At 38.9% G+C, this 22,635-nt stretch overlaps 2 protein-coding genes across 2 annotated transcripts; both read right to left on the reverse strand.

The window, feature by feature from the left end:
• Positions 1-377: 377 nt before the first annotated feature.
• On the reverse strand, positions 378-17,350 carry LOC116729504 (glutamine--fructose-6-phosphate aminotransferase [isomerizing] 1). The gene is made up of 19 exons (XM_032578117.1): positions 17,233-17,350; positions 15,528-15,635; positions 14,467-14,574; positions 14,250-14,375; positions 14,084-14,142; positions 13,853-13,987; positions 13,670-13,731; positions 13,447-13,526; positions 13,250-13,358; positions 12,314-12,477; positions 11,060-11,155; positions 9,777-9,874; positions 9,478-9,598; positions 9,077-9,234; positions 6,086-6,200; positions 5,331-5,458; positions 4,828-4,995; positions 3,920-4,081; positions 378-2,375 (listed from the first exon to the last, which is right to left on the reverse strand). Exons 1-19 carry the CDS (start codon positions 17,237-17,239, stop codon positions 2,331-2,333), a joined length of 2,049 nt encoding a protein of 682 aa, XP_032434008.1. The 5' UTR covers positions 17,240-17,350; the 3' UTR covers positions 378-2,330.
• A 1,216-nt stretch (positions 17,351-18,566) lies between these two features.
• nfu1 (NFU1 iron-sulfur cluster scaffold homolog (S. cerevisiae)) lies at positions 18,567-22,624 on the reverse strand. Its single transcript, XM_032579006.1, has 8 exons — positions 22,514-22,624; positions 21,508-21,608; positions 21,161-21,296; positions 20,652-20,718; positions 20,050-20,167; positions 19,890-19,953; positions 19,549-19,723; positions 18,567-18,961 (listed from the first exon to the last, which is right to left on the reverse strand). Exons 1-8 carry the CDS (start codon positions 22,582-22,584, stop codon positions 18,929-18,931), a joined length of 765 nt encoding a protein of 254 aa, XP_032434897.1. The 5' UTR covers positions 22,585-22,624; the 3' UTR covers positions 18,567-18,928.
• Positions 22,625-22,635: the final 11 nt, after the last annotated feature.

The raw sequence follows: 22,635 nt of genomic DNA on the forward strand, positions 1-22,635 counted from the left end.
TTAGAAAGCTACTTTCTCTTCAGCTATGTTTTATTTTACTTGGCAGAAGCAGCTAAACATTTAAGCCATACATGGAAAAAAACTGCATGGATTTCAGGAAACTGCATAAAATTTATGGAAGTGGTTTCTTAGACTAGAGGACCAGGGCAGACTGATTTATCAAAGCTCCTCATTGATTATTTTGAGCCTAGTCAAAAAAATGTTTTTGATTTAATTCCATGTTTTTTTTGCAGAACTGCTGCTTCAGGAAAAAAAAAAAAAGCTTGCCACACAAACAAATCTCTAATAGCTTTCCATTCTTGACCATAAATCATCTTGTATTTTAGAAACTCAGCAAGTTATTCTTCTCCCAAAAGATCATTAAGGTGTACATATGGTACTAGGTAAATTTTTATTGTAGCAGAAACGAGGACATGAGTAGTTTTTCATTTTGTAAAGGTTGCTGAGCCCAGGTGTATTTAGCACCACCAGAGGGAGGACAAATTTCAATCGCTTTGTAATCAGAAAAGTTAACTAAAGTAGTATGAGGTCAGACCACTAAATCAGGTGATACAAGCAGAATATGGCATTTATTCATTCTACGAGGGCAGATGCGCACAAAAAACAATAAGATGGAACACAATTAACTTATACCAGTTATTTTTCTAAAAATAATCATCAGCATATGCTTCAGCTTTGCCATGGATACTAATGGCTCGGGTCATTCAGTTCAACTCTACAGAGACATTTATTCTGAGACATAAACGTCTCAGAATTTGTCTATCAAAATTGGTTCATTCACATCGAGTTTATAAACGTCGATTTATCAGCTTAAACCTCCTGCTTGTCAGTTTACATTTCATAAAATAAAATTGCACCACTGGATTGCGTCTTTAAACCAAATAAATTCAGACACTTTATTGCATCAGCTCTAATAGCGTCCCTCTGGTCAAAAGAGGGGAAAAAAAAGATAAGGCTTATAAAATTACCTGCAACAATATAATCCAGTTTTCTATCCCCTTTTTTTCCTGGCTCAGGACCCGTTAAGGCTTGATTGTAAAGGTGATAATATCTTCAAACCTGAAGTTTGCATTTCTACTTCATTGCTTGTTGGAACTGTGCGAGTGTCGTTATTTCCCAGGCATTTGAAGGAAAAAAAAAAAAGAACAAAAACACCAAGGCTCACAAACACATAAAGCATGTATGACTTTCTGCATCAGTAAACACATGATGATTGCGCTACGTAAACTGCCTTCATTACAGGCCTAAACATGTCTTCATACATTAAAACCCAGCTTTGCTGCAAAACACAGTGGCTGAACATAAAATATACATGTTTTGGTTTGTGATCATCAAAGCCGTTACACAGATTTTTGGTTTGATATTTGAATCAGTAACATTCTCTTTATAAAATAAAGTACCCTGCATAATAACAATAAAACAAAATCACTTAAAAAGGAGAAAAGAAAACAAATGAGAAAAAAAAAAATGGTCCCAGTAAGCAATGGCAACTGTCATGGTGGCAGGAGAGCTTCAACTTCAGATAAGCCACGTTTTCATCACTTCATTTAGTTGCAATTAAAAACAAAAGTCAGTAACAAGATCTCAGTAAGGCAACAGAAAGGAAAATATTATTGTATCCACACTATTACATAACGAGAATCTGTAACATACAAAAGGAGGGGGCAGGGGGAAAAAAGCATTTTTCTACAGTTCGACTTGCGGTGCTACTCCCACATCCTCAGAAGAAGAAGAAAAGTCCGAGATGGGAAACGGACACAAAACAAAGCTGCAATTATGAAGCGATGACCTACGGCTTGGAATGATTCCAGTCTATGGTTTACTTCAGCCATCGAGTAAAGCGCTTTAAATCATTAGCTGCCAAGGAAAGTTATCCCAACTAACCTACAAATCATTGCACTAAAAAGAGAAAATGAGCCAGGAAGCTCTTTAAAGTAACTACTCGGAGTCGACAGCTTGAAAGATCAGCTCCCACAGAGACCAATTGGCAACAAAACTTGCTCACAACTTTCTAAACACAACCGTAACCATTTGCTCACCGATAACTGATATCTAAAATCTAAAAAAACGACACAATGTGACGAAGATGCCAGCCCAGACAAATCTTCACTGACAGTAATTTGACGAGGATGCCCAAAGAATCTAAGGAATCAAAAATAAAATGAGACAGTGATATTCACAAGGCTCGCCTAAAATGTTGCATTAAAAAAAAAAAAAGCGACAACCCAAACAAGATGTAGTTTTCTCTTTTCTATACGGATGCTCCCTTGATGTCAGTGTTTGAACGTTTGTCTGCCAGGTTTCTGTCATCAGGTGATGGAGGGTGGCCGTTACTCTACAGTCACCGACTTGGCCAGGTTTCTTGGACAGTCCACCTGAATTCAAGCAGGAAAATTGAACTGATGAATATTTAATAACATAGTAGCAAACACAACAGGACTTCACATTGCCTTTTGTTGCTGGTCTTAATAAGGATAATAGGCTAACAAGATGTTCACTGATGACTAAATGCTGCTGGTAAACTATAAAAGACAATTTAGCTAAATCTGGGGAAGGAGGGAAGAAAAAAAAAAACAACTTAATTTTATTGGGATTTTATGCGAGAGCTAGTTCAGAACTGTGAAGTTGAAGGAAAATGGTACAATGGCTTTTAAGGTTTTTTTCTCTCTTTATAAATAAAATCTTTAACAGCTGCATTCACAGCCCTTCTGAGGATTCGCTGCAGTTAAAGCAGTGAATCCTCCTTTCGCTGCAGTTCCAGCTGTAAGTCTTCTAGGGTTTGTCTCCATCAGCTTTGCACTTTTAGGAACTGAAAATTTTGCCCCTTCTTCAAAAACGTCTGGACTTCGACTGGGCCACCCTTTGATACAAAGCATTGCTGCACATTTGGCTGAATGTTTAGGCTCTAGGGACCAATGCCCTGCATGTTTTAGATGGTTCCCTTCTGTCACACACCTGACTTGAATAAGTGGGTGATTAGGAAGTTTCTGCAGCACTTGATGCATTGCATGCAGAGTAAGTCATGCAATCTTTTGAAACAGGTGTACTGGAACAGATACATATTATTATTATTATCTAAATTATGCAAGGAAGGTTCCTGAGAACTGAAGTTCAGATTCGCTGCTCTAAAGGGTTAACCTTCATCCCAGGCTCAATTTCTTTGCTGCCAACAGGTTTTCTTTCAAAGCTCCCGTCTGTTTCGCTCCAACTCTGCTGAAGAAAAGCATAAAGCATACCCGCAGCAAGGCCAAGTATTCGTGGGCTTGCTTACAACTGCAAGGTGAGTAAAGGCGGCTAGATCTAATGCCTGACATACTTTTTTTCTTTTTGCAAAGGAACACATCATTTTCAATAACCACCTTGTGTTGGTCTGTCACAATAAAATCCTTTCACGTTTGTGGCCGTCAGCACTATAGTTACAGAACTGCTTCAATATATTTTTCATTCCCTTGCAAAACTGTAATTAACAATAATACAACAAATTATGCTTCGGCAAGGCTGTGTAATGACGTTGTCGCTCTTTGGTGCTTTAAAAGATGCATCAGTGTTGAGTGCTGCAACATGACCCATCTATTTCAAAAAGACCTTTAATAAAAAGTCATCTTATCTTACAAGTTTCTATCATTAAATAAAAAAGTTGTTTTACTTTTTAAAACAATTTCCACTTATATAGATAAGTGGAAACACTTATCTGTATAAGTGTTTCCAACACTGTGTTTATTTCTGGCGATGGAGCTCTGCTATGTTTGCCTACAAAGCAGGGAATTTACAAAGAAACTTCTTTGGAGTGTATTGCTGAACAGTTTTTCTGGCGATAACTTTACCAAAGATATTGAAAGTAGGAAGCTTTGGGGATCAGTTTGCGCAGGGACATTTCAAGTCGGTGGTGACTGAAGTCACGTTCTGGGACAGCACTTACGTCAAATCCTCTGAGGACAGCCAGGTGGAAGGACAGCAGCTGCAGAGGGATAACGCTCAGGACGCCCTGCAGGCAGTCCACACAGTGAGGCACTTTGATGGTGCGGGAAGAGTTTTTGATGGTTTCGTGGTCGTCTTTGTCACAGATCAAAATGGGGCGACCCTGGAAATCAAGAGAGGTATGAAAACAAATCAAAATTAACAAACAAACAAAAAAAACCTGAATATGAGCAACAAAAAGAGACGTCCTCGCTCAGATTACCGTCGTCTTTCTTTTAAAGCTACATGTGCTACATATTATCGCGGGAACTGATGTCATGTTATAATCGCGCCTCCCCTGTATGGACTGAGGTGAAGAATCACAGGTGTGGCTCAAAAAGGTATTAAATGAGTGACCTCATGGTCACATCAGGCTGAGGAAAGTTAAAAGGCTGAGGAACGTTTGATTGTGTGGCAGAGCTGCAAAATCACGGTTATCATTGCAATATCAGTGCGTGCAATATTGCAACTGCAAATGACTATTTGGATGCAATATTGCATGAATATTTTGCATGTAAATAATAGCCTTTTAATGCCATATGATTGGCCTTGATAGTGTTGAGCCAAAGAGACATGATATGTTCAGCAATAGTTGAACATATCGGGGATGTTCAGCAATAGTTGTGATATTCAACTATTGCTGACCATCACAATGTTCAGCAATAGTTACATGTTTTCCCGGTTTTGTGCAGCCCTAACATATACAAAGAAAAGGGACGCTGTATTACAAACTTAATTGTAAATTTTGTCAGTTTCCAAAGAAGTGTATACACATATTTAAACCAAGACCACTTCGTTTCACGCAACGGTGCCATTTGTAATATTTTTTGTAAATATTTTCAACAAACATTTAGTTGAGATAGCCCTTACCTGACGTGCGACGACTTGCTGCAGGGCGTTCTGGCATTTGGTGTAGGTGTGGTCTCTCATGATGATCATGATAACGGGCATGAGTTTGTCTACTAGAGCCAGTGGACCGTGCTTCAGCTCTCCTGCCAGGATACCCTCCGAATGCATGTAGGTAATTTCCTTGATTTTCTGCAAAACAGACACAGATTAAACAAAGATGAAGCTTAAATTGTTGTAAACCAGACCCACAGATCTACCTTAACACTTCTTCCCAAGGAGAAGACTACATAAGACTCATCAGTCCTATGAAGAGTTTGATGCAAGAATTATTCAAGACTGAAATTTTTTCCACATAATGCGCAGACATTAAATCTAGATGGCTCCCCTGACACCAGATTTATTTCTAAACCAAATCGCATGTTGCATAAATTAAACACAGCATTAAAAGGCTAAAATAAAAATGGGGGAAGAAAATGAAAGAAGGTTCTGATAAAGCTTGTAAGAATTAAGTTGAAATTGCTTACCAGTGCTCCTTCCAAGCATGTTGCATAATGGTAGCCTCTGCCCATGATCAGCACGCTCTTCTGCTGGTACAGCTCGGTCGCCAACTTCTGGATCTCATCATCCAAACTGAGAACCTCCTTTATCAGATCTAACAAAAAAAAAAGCAAGTTTTTTTGTTCTTTTCTCCTGAGAAAAGGCTGATTAAGAGCAAAGGCACTTTGATAATGATCCACATAATCTCCATAGAAGTGTATAATATTTGAGTAGATTTAGATATTAACATGCTACAAGAACAAATATCTACCATCATTAGTTGGGAAAACATGGTTAAAGTAACATTTAAGTCTCATCTATGAAATTATTCTTGGTTTATCACCCCATTTAATGACTGATCAATCTTTAATGTAAATATGTAATTTTAAGGTGATTTTGACCATGTGTGCAGCTAGAAATACTCATCTGGACTACACAAGTTCAGTCTGTTGACCATTTATTACAGTCATGTGCTACAATATGTGCTTCAGGTCCAGGAAGCACACAACAAGCCAAAACCCAGTTGTCTGCCTTCCCCTCCTCCTCCTTTTTGTTCCATTCTTGTCTCTTTTAGTTTTCTCGTCCAAGCGTCTTAGTTGCTTTAATAAGTAACAGGCTCTGAAAATTCTTTCGTTTTTGTTCTGACAGCTGGGCTTCCAGCCTTTTCTTCTTGCATTTCATCCTTGTACGGGTTTAGGCCTTCCATGGCTGAACTATATAGAGTGTTTGTGTCTGAATCTACCTGGAAGAATTCTCAGGCCCTGGATTATTTCACGGCGTCTGGGCTGCATGGAAATTCTGTCATCGCACATCAACAGCGCGAACATGATCAGAGCCACAAACTGGCTGGTGTAGGCCTGCAGAGAGAAAAGGGAAAAAGATAACAAAAGACTGCAAAACATTTTATATTTACTCATTATATGTAGTCTTCTTAATGATTTTACTTATTAAGATGACTACAACAGGATAGTGGAATACCGTTGCCAGATTACTAAACGCATGGTAGTTTTCTTATTTTTCATCAGCATGCTGAACCTGAAGAACTGAGCCTTTTGTGAAGCTCATCGTCTTCCTGTTTTTAATGGGACTGATGCTAATGTAGCCCAGATGGGGAAGGAAAGGAGAAGTGGGCTTCGGCTTCAAACTGCTCATCCTGGAAAACCTGATGAGTTCGTAAAATTAGGTTTAAAATACCACTCTGTTCATTCTAGAAATGCCACAGAATCAACCCCTCACACATCTGAGCCTCCAAGTCTTTTGTCATCCCCCCCCTCCCATCCCCACCCCCCCAGCCCCTCGGGGCGTGTTTGGAGACTTTCCATGCCTACTAGTGAGATTTAAGAGAAGCCAAGTTGATTCACAAGACCCACTGGGCTAAGAAAAAAGCCAGTATGTAGGACCAAAAAAAACAACAGTAAAACCTGTTTTTTCCCCTGATACCACATTAGCTACAAACCCTCAGAAATCTGATCATCATTGTTGTCTGCAGTGATGTAACTATATATTTTACATTTCACTACGTTTTTAGGGTTTTTAAAGCGCCGCATGACAACTGTTCTCTTCAGATATGATAAGAAACAACCCTCCTTCTTACTGTAACTTGAAGACAAACTTTGCAACCCTCCAAGATCCCAATAACTGCTGTTATGTAATTCATAAAGTGGACATCTTCCAAGCTCCGTCATCAGATCGGACAAAAGGATTTGCATCAAAGCCTTTAGTCTTTATTCGGCACTTTTTCCATGAATCTTGAAAAGAACGATTGGAAAAAAAAAGAAAAGAAATAAAAGTAAAAACTGAGTTAGATGTTCCTTGAGGATCAGATGAGCTGGGTTGTAAAATGTTTGGTGAAGGTGGGTCTATGGCTCAGCTCACACAGTCATAAAAGATGGCGTCTCTGAGGTGTGCTCTCGGGCTTTGGAGCAGCAAGAGAATCCCTGAGCCAAGATGAAAATCTGGACCAGGAAAAGACCTGCTTCACTCTCTCTCTCTCTCTCTCCCTCTCTTTTCTTTCTGCACACAAACTTGACTGAGGCTTTCAGTTTTGTTTTTTTTGCTCTCAGTCCCAGCTGGAAAATCCTTGTGGTTATGAAAGTGAGAAGGGGGAGAGGCATAAATACCAGTGGAACTGAATTCACATGAGACAAGTTGATAATGCTGGGGTTCTTCATCCTACTCTGTTGCATTAGAGACAATGTTAAGCTCCAAAAGGCGGGAATAGATTGGCGATGTCCTGGATTTCAAATAGTAGTGATCGGATTCTGTGAGATGAGCCAAAAAGAGCAAGTCACCAGCTAGCCCAGGGGTGGGCAACTCCAGGCCTCGAGGGCCGGTCTCCTGCTTAGATGGGTCTCTACTTCAACACACTTGAGTCAAATAATGAGGTCATTAGCAGGACTCTGGAGAACCTGACTGCATTTAGGAGGTGATTCAGCTATTGGATTCAAGTGTGCTGGACCAGGGAGACATCTAAGAGTTGCAGGACACCGGCCCTCGAGGACCAGGAGTGCCCACCCCTGAACTAGCCCAAGCTCAGTATTAAAGGGTCAGTTAGCTCATAATGAGAAGGCAGAAGAAGACGGTTGGTTTGTGGCTATGTAGCCATTTATTTGTTAACTTGGATGATTATTTTCACCAGTAATGACCCATCTTCAGTTTTCAAGAAGAGGTCACCAGACTTCCCAGTAGAGTTCATGATGTAATCTCAGATTCTACACCATACACAACAGTGTCCATGAGTTGCTCCATTCATCCCCTGGTTTGTGTCCAAACCCACCTGAAGTGTTTGCTGCAGTAGTTAATTAGTTACACTAATCTGACAACAGCACATATTTTCCATTGAAGTAGTTTGTAAAACTCAACAGATTTATGTTAGTGATGATAGGACAGGAATTGTATTTTCCTAGTATGTCTTCCCCAACAAGGACTGGCATCCAGATAGGCTCTAATGGTTATTCTACAGACTTGGCAACTCAAATATCCTAACATTATGCAGCAGATTTTAATGTGCAATAAACTTTGGAGATTTATTAACAAACCTCCACACTGTGCCTGGTGGTATGATAAACCCAGCTGCTTGTCTTTTCTATCACCGTTTTGGTTGTTTAAAGATTTTAAATAATTGCACAGACTGTAGATGCGAGGACATTCAGGCCAGTAGCATTTTTTTAAATATGTCCTGATTTATGAAAACCAACGCATTAGCTTTGCTTGAATGTTATATTCTCTTTTCTTTCCTATTTTACAAAGTGGTGCCATACTGTGGCTGTTAAAGATTATGTGTGTTTTTAGCCACATAATCACTAAGGAGATGCACAATTAAATGAGACAATAAATCAATGAATAGATCTCTGAAAAATTCCTCCTCTCTTCTGAGATCATGGTTACTCCCTTGTATATGTGTTACATCATATTTATACCCCTGGGAAACAAGTAGTCATGGATCTAATCAACTTAAAAAATAAACTATAAATTATTATTATTTATTTATTTTTACAAGAATTGCTTGTAGTGTCAATTTCAGTGTCAATTTTAGAATTAGAATCTGTTATCTTGTAAAAAAAACTATTCTTAATTATTTTTTACTCTACGTAGATCTACTCAAATTAAAGTTTAGATTTTTCTGTATAAAAGATGGATTATTATTTATTTATTTATTTTTTGGTCAACTAATCTTTCACCAACATTTGTGAAAAGCAGTGTCTAAGAATCAAGTCTAGCTGTCCTGCTTTACCTTGGTGCTGGCTACTCCAATCTCTGGGCCAGCATTAATGTGGACTCCACAGTCTGTCTCCCTGGAGATGGAGCTCCCCACCGTGTTGGTGACGCCAACAGTCAGAGCGCCTCTCTCCTTACAGTAGCGCAGAGCCAAGAGGCTGTCGGCGGTCTCCCCTGCAGGGTTGGGAGAAATGCCCTGTTTGTTAGGGAACTGATTCAGCCAGAAGCAGGACTCTGAGTAAAGAAAGCTTCATATGAAAGACCACAAGGCCCACCATAGAAATGTTACACACTCAGGTAAAAATAAACTCATCAATCCTCCAGAGCAAAGTGGACAGACAGCTCCTCTACAGGGAGAGCAGAGTACAGATGGGGAATGTGGAGTTAATCAGGTTCAGACAGCACACAGATCCACACCTGACTGGCTGATAAAAAAGCAGACATCGTCTCGGAAGACCGGGGTGTTTCTGTCCAAGAAATCGCTTGCCAGTTCTACCATGACGGGCAGCTCGGTAAGCTCCTCCAGAACCTGGCGGGTCTGAAAAAGGGATAGAAAACAAGACAGTGTTGTTCTGTTAAAACGAGCCAATCAAACTCAAAGCAGGGGAATGTGGTCAGACGTAAACCTCCAGCCTGCATCCACAAAGCACACAAAGTAATTATGAGAAGAAGTAACTGGTGACCAAAAATTGTGACATGGGGGGGGTTGTACTTACAGCTACTCCAGCATGGTAGCTGGTGCCACAAGCAATAAGGATTAGTCGCCGACATCTTTGGATTTCTTTGATGTGATCCTTCAGTCCACCCAGTATAACTAAAAGCCAAATAAGACCAATCGTCAGAGGAATCCCTGGCAGGAACTGAAATGATGCATTAAGAACTGTATGCAACAGCTACGCAAATATATCCATGTCCAGTCAGGAAATTAAGATTTATTTCAATATAGTGTGACGGAAATAATAATAAAAAAAAAAAAACCTTTCTTGCGTTGCAAAAGTGTTCACATCTCTTCAGCTTTGCAACATTTTATAACATTACACATTTCAGTGTGATCAAAAGTAGTACATAGTAGTGAAGTGGGTAAAAAATACATGGTGCTACCAATATTTCACACACACACAAAAAAAAAATTTAAAAGTGAGGCCTGCATTTGTAGTCATCCCACTTTATTTTCATATTACTAAATAAAACGCAGCGCAACAAATTGTCTTCAACTCATTAATAAACCAAGTTCACCTTTGAGTAGCTTAAGAGCATTAATCTGCACAAATCTGGCTCTGGTAGCTGAGTGGAAATAATAATGGGATTAATACATGACCAGTAGCCATTTAATGTTAGCCATCAGCCATGCAATGTCTGGTGGAAGAAAGTCCTCTAGTCAGAAGAGACTAAATTCAACTTTTTGACCTACATGCAAAGAACTGTGGGAAACATTAAACAAAAACACTACATAATGTCCTGAACAATCCATTCCCATTGTGAAACATAGTGCTGAGAGCATCATGCTTTGGGAATGCTCATTTCCCAGCCTGGACAGGGAAGCTGGTTAGAGTTGACAAAAGAATGATTGGAGTCAATCGTGGATAAAACCTGTTTGAAGATGCGAAATATTCGAGAATAGCGAGCAAGTTCATCTTGTGGTAGAACAATAATGCTAAACATACAGCAAGAGCTACACTGGAGTGACTTGCTAATGTTGTTTGCAAAACAAGTGGACAAAATGTTTGGTCTCTACATTTGCAAAGCATAGACCAAGGCAGGCTGAATACAATCAGTGCTGCAATAAAGTATAATTTTCTTCACCTCATAACATTGCCCTATGCTGTGCTGGTCCATCATAAAAAAAAGTCCCAATAAAATTAATCGAGGTTTATAAAAAAAAAAGTTAATAGAGTGCAAGTACTTTTTGACTGATCTTGATAACTGAAAGTTAAAACATTTAAAATGAGATATATCATCTGTGCACTTCATAAAAGGCTAATTTAACCAAATCTCTAACCTGTGTTGTTGTCAAAGTTGATTCTTCCTCTCATGGTATTCACCACAGACTCCGGCTGCTCAAAGATCTCCTTCTGCATGAAGGAGCTGTAGTTGCCTGAGAGATGAGGAACAGAAAATGGGAAAACATTTACTACACCAGCACAAAAAATAAGCTGTGATATCTTTAGAACATAGTTGATCTTATGGAGAAATCACTCTGACATTCTAAGATGTTGCCAAGACTTTTGCATTTTGGATCTGACTACTTTGTTTTCACAGCGTTTCACTAATTGTTCTGGCTTCCTAGTACTGCAGGGAGGTATCTCCTTCTACTCTAATGTATGTTCAGAATTAAGATTAATTATGCAACTTTAAGGAAAAATCTAAAATAAAAACAAAGAGGCTTAAAGCAGATGTTTTTGTCTCAACAATAAAAAAAACCATGACAGTCAGAAACTCTGCTGTTTTTTTAGCCTCTCTTCAACAGCAATGTGGGTCACGCAAAGTAGGTTATTCAGCAGAAAAACTCCAGAGAAGAGACAGAGGAGAGAGAGGCTGAGTAATGACAGGACCATAAAGGAATGTGAAGTGGAACCAACATCAGTTCTGCCACTGCCTCCTGCTGGACTATTTTGGAAAAGCAAGGTGGAAACAAAAGCAAACAAGGTAGTTTAACCTGAAATTATTGCTATGGTGAGTTCGCTTGAATTAAGATAAGAATGTACTGCTGCACACTGAACCGGCAGGAACTAGAGACGATGAAGTTCAAGAGGGTTCACCTTTATATTATGTGACTTGTACATTATTATTTCAAAACATTTTTATATGTAAAAGCAACAAAGGAGAAGAAAAGAAGTGTGATTTTTTTTAGATGATTTGTCCACTTATAATTGATATTTCTGCAGTTTGATGAATGATAAAATTAACTTGTTAAAATTCTAAAATGAAGAAATATTCACTTACTGGGCTTAGTTAAAAAAAAGCATATTATTTGCACATGAAACTCAGATGGAGTGCAACAGAGTCATAAAATCATTTAACAACAATGCAACTTCTGAGGAATGCAGCTAGTGTAGAAATGCGTCAACTGTTTGATAACACAGTTCAGCTAAAGGTAAATTGTTAAGGCAGCTGAGCTTCAGCTGCAACAAATATGCTGTACAACAAGATTTTAGGGAAAATTGCAAGGCAGTGTACAGATTATTTATTTGCAAAGGATCAGTAATGGAAAGGAGAGAAAATACAAAACACAAAAAGTTGACCCTCCACTCACCCTTCATAATCTGCTGTAGCTCCATCTGCAGAGTCTGGATGGCGCGGGCTGGGTAGTCCCCCACCCGGCGCTTTATCCTGTGGATGGACAGCCGGCCTTCCATCACGGCAGCAACATCGTCATCCTCCAGGAAGATCACCCGGTTTGTGTGCTCGATTACAGCGCTGGCGTTACAAGAGATCAACCAGAATCTAAATTAAACATTAATTCTAGGTACATTTATTAATTCATTTAAAGGTTTTTTGGCACTAGTTGCCTATATTCATTAACAATATTCCTGGAAGAAAAGCAGAGAGAGAAAGGAGCTCTAACTGGATAGAGGAAACTCTAACCAGATTTCCTGGTCTTGTTTAGCATGATACTTCCTCTACCATGGAGATGGTGTGGGAGTGTTAGTCTTCTACGTAATCGGGGCGCCTTGTTCCACCTGTTTGCTGTGTCCACTACAGGGCTTGTGGCCAATTGTGGAGGGAATTTGTTGACCGTTTCTCTGACCTTCCTTCTGTGTTCCCGGGGTCTTCATTATGCACGTATTTTTTTCCTAACGTTTTCTAAACGACCTCTGGCGCTTTCATAGAAAAGCAGGATTAAATTACAAATATGTGTACTTACTTTACAAATTAGTTTACTTCTGAGAGCAAAATGTGCCACAAAGTTTTGTTTATGGATTTCAGACTACAAATTGCACCACAAAGTGGTACTGATAACACAGTAAAAATCTGTTAAATATATTGTTTAAAAGTATACATCATTTTAGTTCCACTACACCATCATTCACAACTGGTGTTGATCTGTCAAATGGAATCCTAATGCATTCCCATTTGTGGTTCTAATGTTAAAATTTGAAAAGTTTAAGGAGAATACTTGCAAAGTACTATCAGCAGTGGAAAGGGGAAGACTGCCCAGAGTGAAGCAGCAACACAGGCGTCTTCTTACCTTGCGTCAGATGCAAAGTAGTACTCCACAGCTTTCTCGTCCAATGGGAACAGGCAAGTGTCCTGGTCTGTCCTCGGCATGGAACTGCAGCTCTTTTTCTCTTTTCCAGCTGTCGAAATAAAACAATTAGGGTTCAGGTTCCAAACCTTCCTATCAAATTTCACTTATTCAGACTAGAAAGAGACAAGACTACTTACAGGAGCGGTAGAGCACTGGAATATGATCGGTGGACAGCTTGTGATCACTGCGCACTCCCATCAGGAGAGGACTTCCCCTCCTGCACATAAAACATGTTACACCTTACGCAAGTGAGAATTTTACAGTATGGAGGTCCCTAACTTAAGCAAAGAAGTAGAGATGTTATATCGTCATGATTAAAATAAAGAAGTCTTTATTGTCATATTTTCCTTGCATCAGTACCTTGTGCCAACTGCCTCTCCGGGGTAATGGACACTCTTGAAAACCAGGGCAAAAGCTCCTTCCTGCCAGGTAAAACCCAGGTCAACATGTTAAGGAAAGCATTGTATCTCTAGAACAGATACAATGTTCTAAAATACAAAATATGCGCCTCTGAGACACATATTTTTAGTAGCTTTTCTGTACCAGCTGCTGGATCACACGCTCTACCAGTGTGGCAAAGTTGATGTCATCACTTTCCCGATTGTCATACATGTACTTCACCAGCTTGGCAATAGTCTCAGTGTCTGTCTCTGACTCAAATTCATAGCCTTTGCTCTCCTGTGGAATTAATGTGAGTGGATGAGTCGTTTTTATGAGACAAATAAAATCATATTGACTTTTGTCTATTTTACAACGAAATAAACATCTGCTCACCAGAAACTTCTTCAGGTCCTTGTAGTTGGTAATAATCCCATTGTGAATCACAATGAACTCTGCAAACCAGAGAGAATATTGTAATGTTTATAAATCCATGACAGCTGCACACAGTTCAAACGATCTGAGCTGGGCTGTTTAGTTTGGCCTTTATGAAACAACTGACCATTGTTCTTGTCTGATCTTTGTGGATGACTGTTGACTGGGCTGGGAACGCCGTGCGTTGCCCAGCGGGTGTGAGCGATGCCAAGGTGAACATCAATTTCCACATCCATGTCAAGATCTTGCTGCTCTAGAGGTCAAACAGAAAAAAACAACAACACATTTACAATGCCGATCGTTCTATGACTGACTGTTTCGGAAAAAGCTTAATCTCAGCTTACTGTGAATCTCCTCATCGAGTGCCTTAACTTTTCCACGCTGCTTGATCAGCTTGATAGTTTTGGCATTTGTCTCCCAGTCCTTGCTGTCGCCTCCATCGATGCCGACACCTGGCAATAAGAAAAAAACAAAGTTTGTAATTAAATACCTAATAAAGTACCTTAACAAATTACATCTAGACTCTGTGGTTAAAGATTCATCTGGAATAACTGCAGCTCAATATCCAAACAGTGTTTGCCACAATAAACAAATTCAATTTGAATTTGTTTATTGTTTATTATTCTGCTTTGTTGCGCAGACTTTGGTTTAAAACAAAAGCCATGCTAAAGCCAGTGCCTGGAATCAATATCTAATCATCATTAAAACTGGCCTAAATGGGGCATGGCGGTGGCGCAAGAGTAAAATCATGTGACCCATATGTGGAGGCCTAAGTTCTAAACGTGGCTGTCATGAGTTTGTATTGCTGCATGTCTTCCCCTCTCACAACCCGCTTTTCTGTCTGATAATTATCAAATAAAATACCACTAGAGTCAAGAAAACCTTCTTTATTAAATGGTCTAAATGAACACAGCTGGCTATTACAACAGCGTTCTTATTTTTAAAATTCACTTAAGATGTGTGTTGCATCATCATCCCACCTTGACATACAGAACAATTTAAATGTGTTACTAAAAGCCATAAATGGATAGCTGAATGAGTACTTCAGTCAATAGAAGTGGCTTTAAGTCTTGCTGAAAGCTTGAAGCCCTGAACATTATGTGCAATCTTCTCTCATATACACAATGTGTATGGTGTACTTCTTATATCCAGAGTGCACTTGTCTTTTACACACTCCCCACTACACTAGTAGATCTCAGACTCTGAGTACTTTGACATATGAAAAACAAAAACATTTTAAACAAATTCTGTTCTAAACTAGCAGCCACACCAGCCTAAGACCTACTTTCCCATATTTCAAACATTATATTAAATTTGATTGTTTGAAAGTTTCAAACAATGAGACAATTGCCTGAAATGGAAAAAACAAAGTTGTGGTTATCATGTCCTTCCACCATCTTTTTACCTGCCGAGTCGTAGCCTCTGTATTCCAGGCGTCTAAGACCTTTAAGGAGGATCTCAAGGATGTCTCGGCGTGTCCTTGGCACATGGTAGTTGAGATAAGCAAATATTCCTGAATAACAGGAAAGAAAAGATTAATTAAGCAAAATGTTTGCTAGGCTAAAATACCTACATCAGGTGGCAGTGATAGTGGTTATTCAACAGTCGGTACAATGCTTTTAGCTCAGTGATGTACATATAGAGCCAAATTACAACAAAACAGATACAATTCATATTCACAATGTAAATTCAATTCAAATACAGTATATTTAACAAAACAGAGAGGAAACGTGTTGAGTATTCTCTCTGACAACAAACATTAATATTTATCAAACAAAAATTGTCAATACATGACCATTACATTTGGGAAAACTCAGACTGGTAAGTTCTAAAATTGTAAGTACACAAATTTTATTCCGTTTTTGGCGAGTACTTGGGAGTGAAATATTTGAAATTCAACAATTTGTCAACGTCAATAGGCATGCGAGTAATCCACAAGAGACCAGTCTTACAGGAATCTAAAAACAGACATTGCTATTTGTCCTTGCTTGCCTTTACAGAACAGGAGGCAGAAGGTGGGTCAGTAGAGAAGGTATTTTAACAGTGGCATCGGGGAAAAATCTTAGTCCGAGACATTTTGATTTTAAGCCATTTCGTATCAGAGCAATAGGTTAGTAAAGATTTCACCCTGATCCCATCTACATTTCAGTTCAACAACTACCAGAAGCAAGGACACAACTCATGGCCTGAGGAGACTATGAAATTACTGAGTTTCTCAGCTATGCAGGCACAGATGAATGCAAATCTTGAACTTGGAAAAAAAAGCTTGAAAACAGAGACCTCATTCAGTAGAGCAAGAGATAGATGGAGGAGGTGAGGGGCAGGGAAAAATACTAAGTGACTCACAGGAACAATATTTGACGAAGCACTGAGGCTGAAAAAAGTAAAAGGTTAATCGAGCAAAGTGGTGGCAGGTGTCAATAGACAAAATAGAAACGAGTTTATCAGGTCCTGTTAGTCTGCTCAGATTGTAAAGACAGTGATGGGACACAGAGACGTGAGCTATCAGTCACAAATGAAAGCGAAGAAACAGACCAACAAAGATATTAAATACTTTTCTTACAAACGAGTTATAAACAAAAACATTACATGTATGCAAATATGTTTCTCTATAACATAATGCGGGTGCAAACAGAGCTACCGGTTAAGTTTCAGTTTCAGGGCAAAAGCTATTTTTAGATTAGACATAAACAAAAAAGGTATTCTCAATTATTTTTAATCAATACGTAACGATAATAAGAAAATAGCAAGTGGAAAAATTAGTACGCGTCATCGCAAGCCCCATTAGCTGTCTGACGTTAGACGGAAGAAAGCAGGAATTGTACTTACATTAGTCTTACTCGCGAATACACATACACAAAGACAGCTTTCATGTCAAAAACGGAGTGAAAAGCAGCAAAGAAATGAGACCGTTTTAAATTTAGCTGACGAGCAGCATCAGTAACACCAGCTCATGTTCGCTAACTGGAAAGAGGTTAGCCACCCAGCTAACAGCTTTCTCACTAGACACACAGTCGATACCGTTTTATTTTTGTCTGTTTTCAAGCCCATAAAAGAGATGATAGCATAACATTCTAAACGAATGATACACGAGTAGAATAAGCACTCACCACACATGACTGCAGCGCTGTTGTGAGATTCAGCTACTCAGGTCTAAGGAAGCTGGGGACGCCTGTCAGTTAGCCTCGCCCCCTGAGCTCGAACCGCCTCCTTCAGCCCCGTTTTGATTGGTCGACGCGACTCCTAAGGCCAACCTCCTTCTTCAACAGCAGCATCTAATTGGTCAAGCGTCGTGTCAGTCGGGTTGCGCCTACAAACACGTATATAATAATGACGTGGCATGAGGATGAGAAATCCGACATCACCAGTAATGGGATAACTGGACTTCCTGCCGGCTTCCAGCGACGGTGAAACAAATTAGTAAACCATTAGTGCAATCAATTGTAATGCGCAAATTTCTAGACTAACAAAGCGAAAGACATTAAACCCATTCGAATTTGAACCATCGCCACTCAGAGCATTTCTATTTATTTCAGTGATTTTACAAATCATATTTTTATTTTAGATAGTAGCCATATTTACAAAGAAGTAGTAGTAGTATTTAATTTTTTACATAGAATTATATCGTGACACATACTTGAAATTTGGCTACATTACATTATCTGTGTCTATCTCATATTTTAGGCCCTCCCACCCCAACATCTACACCCACAAACATACAGCAAAACACTCAAACAATTATATACACATATACAACTATTCAACCACACACCTACATTGTACACGCTGATTTTAGTATGATTACCACGACAATATTGAATGATATGAATATTTTCAGACATTGTGTATTTGACAATCTCACACCAAAGTGTTTTTCCAAGACAATGGACTCAACACACTGAAACTAAAGATTAAGCAATCACTACAATCCTAGTGGTTGGTGTTTTGGTTGTTTGTAATGTCCTCCCCTTTCTACAATATAATAGTCTTGCACCGCATTAAGTTTTGGCAATTCTTACAAAGTAATAAAAAAAAAAAAGAATTATTAAATAATATTTAAAGAAAACATTAGGTCTTCAGTTCAAAGTCATACAACAAAGTTACCCATAAAGACTAGAAAACAGCAATAAAATGTAAAAGTATGTTTCAGCAGGGCTCCAATCCCTCTATGCTGTTGAATTTATAGCAAGCCTTCTACGGATTCCAGCTTGGTGAAGATAGGTTCAGGCTAGCAGGTCTGAGAGAAAGATGAATCACAAGCAGCAAATAGCTGTTCCACCAAATGGCTGCTTTATGAAAATAACTGACAGTATCAATTTTTGATACCTTTGTACATTTGTAACTGAAGCATGACTACAATAATTATCAGTTTTCACTCTCACAGACGAAAGGAAAGTTAAACTAAACCCTGAACATTTAAGTATAAGCCATAGACACCGTAACGCATATTTTAGCAATGTTTATTTATATAGACACAGCATACATTCTGTAAAGATAAAGTATCCCATATGAATTTTCAGCCTATAGGCAGCGTTGACTGCTGACTGATTCAGAAGTCGTGTAACACTATGAAAGAATAAATACAAATTATTTCAACTGTACAATCTGTTCCTATGAATTGTGTCCAACGTATCTTTCAATTCCTCAAACCAGAACTATAAAACGAAATGAAAATATTTGGATCAATATTGAGAATGAGTTCTTGTCATCAGAACAGGGCTAAGTACTTTTATTGCATCTATGGCTTTGATTGAAGGAGGTGGATTGTATAGAGAGGAATGTTGACACGTCTCTGGTTTCAGTAGTTTAAACTTGAGCCGCCTCCTCATCCTCTTTTACCTGTAAGAAAAAAATATATATATATATATCTTTAGGCAAAAAATTTAAAATAGTTTCTTCATTTACGGCATTTAATATTTTGTCTCCTGTACTTTATCTACAATAAATCTCAGTAAATGTTTGCTATGAGGTTTTTTTTAACAAAACGTTTGCTCAAATAATACATTATTTGACACACAAGGGATCTGAACAAAATTAGCCTTTTTTTCTGATTATTTATTTAAAAGGAAAGCCATTATTCCCCTGCTAAAATGTCACCTGGATCTCTGGATCATGACTTCATCCATTTCCATGAATCACCAGATGTTTTTTTTTAACTTTTTTAATAAGGACTTCATTATTAGCGGTCTATTTGCTCATATCAACAAAGACAGCTCAATACTAGTCTTGATATCTTTTTAGGGAGAAGAAATTACGCAGAATGGCAAACTGAGTTTTTCATTCCCCCCCCAAAAAAAAGCATCAATCTTATAAGACCCACTGGAGTAACTAGATGAAACACAGTAATTTCAGTAATTTTAACAAAACAGTTGTCAGAAAAAAATCTCTGACAAAACCAAAAATAGAAGTACCAAAAACATGCAAACCTCTTCAACTGCTTCAACCTCAGGTATATAAAACTGCAGCATGTTTTGGATTCCATTCTTCAGAGTAACAATAGAACTGGGACAACTGGTACAGGCGCCCTGCAGCTTCAGTTTAACGATGCCATCGTCAAATCCCCGATACAGAACGTCGCCTCCGTCCTCCTGCACTGTTGGCCTGCGAGGTGAGAGCATCCACATACGTGAGACAAAGACAGCTCAATAGCAACTGCCACACCAATGTCTGTGCTGCTCGCTTCTCCTCTTAGGTTCATGCTTGTACATTTGAACAAGCGACAAACCACAGAAACAGACAGCCTGAAAGCATCTTTAGAACCCACTACCTTATTCGTGTATCCAGCAGCTCTTTGATCATAGCAACTACTTCATCATCATCCTCTGATGGCGCTGGAAAAGAGCAGAAACGATGATCATTTGCCACTGGAAAACCCCCCCCCCCCCCCATCTCATCCTACAGGTTGGGCAGATTGCTGAAATCCAGACCTGTGTCTGCACTTGGCTTGCTGCCTTCATTCACAACTGGAAGCCCAGAAGCATAGAAGTCCATGATAGCAGCATAAACGTCAGGTTTAATTACTTTCCATTCCACTGTTTCATTGGACTAAGCAAAGAAATTGAGAAAGAGAAATCAAGTTATTTAAGGCAATGATGTTACATTGTTCTACAATAAATTATTCAAATACAATCAGAAGCGTGAGTAGACCCATCATAAGTACGACTGTTGTATAAATCGGGGCTTTTCATGTCTTAAAGTTTCACCTCCTCCCAATGCTTTTTTTATAACTTTCAACAACCAACTTACATAAGTATGGTTTGTTATTTTAACCACACATCTTATTTAAAAAGGAAAAGTTAGTGAAAAAAAAGAGGGTTAGTTTTCTGGTACTGACCCAAACTACTGCTTTTTTAAAATGAAAAATAGGTTCTGGCAATTTCAGAAGCTTAATGTTAACCTGCTGTACACATTCCTCAACCAGTTTGGAATTATATAATTATATACATTGGAATTATAGTGCATGACATTATTAGCCATGATACATGTATTTAAAGTTTGGACAGGTGCTGAATGTTGAACTGAAATTTACCTTTGTGATGGTGATAAAATCAGGGCCCAGGAACACACTCTTGACTCCATCGATCCTAAACAACTGTCTGAAGAAAACAAGTATTTGAGAAGTATAAATATATAACACAAATTCATATATATATATATATACACAGTATATATTTATGCACACAACAATCATGCAGCCATCCATCATTTCAAAAGAGATTTCCATTCATGTTCTTTGGAATAAAAGCAGTACAATTAAATCAAACTTAAAGGGAACAGCCAGCTGCAACATCAAGGACATCTTGAGGTTTATGGAAAAGTCAAAAGAATCTGAGGTCTTTTTTTTTTTTAAACTTTTTTCAGAACGGAGGTTTTTGGTTCCCCCTCGATATGAGGGGGGTGGGGAGCACATGCAGGTTTTTAAAATATAAATCTATCTAATAAATAAAGTGGAGGCTTTATTCTATCAAGTGTGCTTATAGTACCATTTGTGCTTCAGTAAACAATTTTCTGAGGACATTTTATGAAGAAGTTCTAAACCTGGCTAACGGTGAGCAGAATGCATCGCGGGGGGCAGCAAAATTCATGGTCCCCTCCTCTAAAACTGTCCGCCCAGGCAGAAACTTCAGGCTGTTTGGATTTGGTGTGTCCTGTGTCTGCACAAACATGGTCCTTCCTGAAAAGAGACAAAACACAAAGAGCAGAAATGTAGCTTGAGATGTGAAACATTTATATGATGTGTCTATGTGACTGTCTTCTATGTACACATATAAGATTTTCTCACAGTACGTGAGCAGCTGCTACCACACACCAACATTCAAAACAATCAATATTGTATCAGCATCCAGGTAAAATGAACAACAGAAAAAAAGAGAAGGAACACAAACCAGGAACCAGCCAGACTGCGTTTTGTGGCCATCTGTTGGAGAGACTAGTGGCTTTTGAGGGCCAATAGATTCTACTGCTCTGACAGCCACTGCTGGCCAGTCTGAAATTTTAGATAAACACATTAAGACACACATGTGAGCATATAAACCCTAATATTAAACATTAATGTATTCCAGATTGGGAATGTGAACAGTGAAGGCAGATTTTGAGAATGTGATATCGTAAATTACAGCTAACAGACTGAGATCCGGACTCAAGGTTGAAATTTAGGGACAAATTCAAAATGATTTTGAAGAAAATGTCTCTTACTAAAAAAAATACTCCATGCCTAACCGCAAGCGTCTGAAGAATGTGATTATAATTCATTCCCAGATTGAAATGAGATCGGATTTGATAAGATATTGTCGCTGGATAATCGATCCATCCATTTTCTTACACGCTTGTCCCTAGTGAGATCGCCAAGGGTGCTGGTGCCAACAGGCGGGGTACACCCTGGATAGATCTCCAGGGGTGATGGTGCCTATCTCCAGCGGGCAACAGGCGGGGTACACCCTGGATAGATCTCCAGTCCATCGCAGGACCGCTGGATATTTTGTCATTATTAATGATGGTACTCAATGATAATTTTTAAATTGTGGCCACAAGTTATTAAGCCGTGCCCACGAATTAAACAAGTGGTTCCCACGAGTTATTAGGTCGTGGCCATGAGTTCTTGAAGCGTGTCCACGAATTAAACAAGTCGTGGTCAATATTTTTATTTTTTTTCTCCGATGTCACCAGACGTTCTCCGTAGACTATGAATAAAGCAATTTAAAAAATATATATTATTATTATGGTGAAACAACCAAGTCTTTCTTTTGGTGTATCTACTAGTGGTGTCTGCGTCACTACATGTTTAACCAGCAAGTTGCCCTCAGCGCTTCTTCACACGCCGAAAAAAAAAACTTTTAACAGACAACATGAGCGAGCAGCGCCTGCTTCTAGTTCACCCACAAATATACTCACGGTCGCAAAAACCTTGCTGAAACGCCCAACAACCTCCCGACCTGTGCATAAGTCGCCATGTTTGTTTTCATTAACTAAGGAGGACGGAAGTAGTAGTCCTACGGGGGGGGAAGTGACGTATT

The sequence above is a fragment of the Xiphophorus hellerii genome, chromosome 12 (genome assembly GCF_003331165.1).
Source record: "Xiphophorus hellerii strain 12219 chromosome 12, Xiphophorus_hellerii-4.1, whole genome shotgun sequence".
In the NCBI taxonomy this organism is placed as follows: Eukaryota; Metazoa; Chordata; class Actinopteri; order Cyprinodontiformes; family Poeciliidae; genus Xiphophorus; species Xiphophorus hellerii.

What these genes read in the sequence shown, in the direction of transcription:
- LOC116729504 (XM_032578117.1), bottom strand. An exon ending in AAGATCAGACAAGAACAATG is followed by an intron (nt 14,143 to 14,249) that starts GTCAGTTGTTTC and finishes TCTGGTTTGCAG; the next exon opens with AGTTCATTGTGATTCACAAT. An exon ending in GGAGAGGCAGTTGGCACAAG is followed by an intron (nt 13,527 to 13,669) that starts GTACTGATGCAA and finishes TTTTATGTGCAG; the next exon opens with GAGGGGAAGTCCTCTCCTGA.
- nfu1 (XM_032579006.1), bottom strand. Translation starts at nt 22,584, where the DNA reads ATGAAAACAAACATGGCGACTTATGCACAGGTCGGGAGGTTGTTGGGC. An exon ending in CGCAGTCTGGCTGGTTCCTG is followed by an intron (nt 21,297 to 21,507) that starts GTTTGTGTTCCT and finishes GTCTCTTTTCAG; the next exon opens with GAAGGACCATGTTTGTGCAG. An exon ending in AGGTTGAAGCAGTTGAAGAG is followed by an intron (nt 18,962 to 19,548) that starts GTTTGCATGTTT and finishes TTTTTCTTACAG; the next exon opens with GTAAAAGAGGATGAGGAGGC.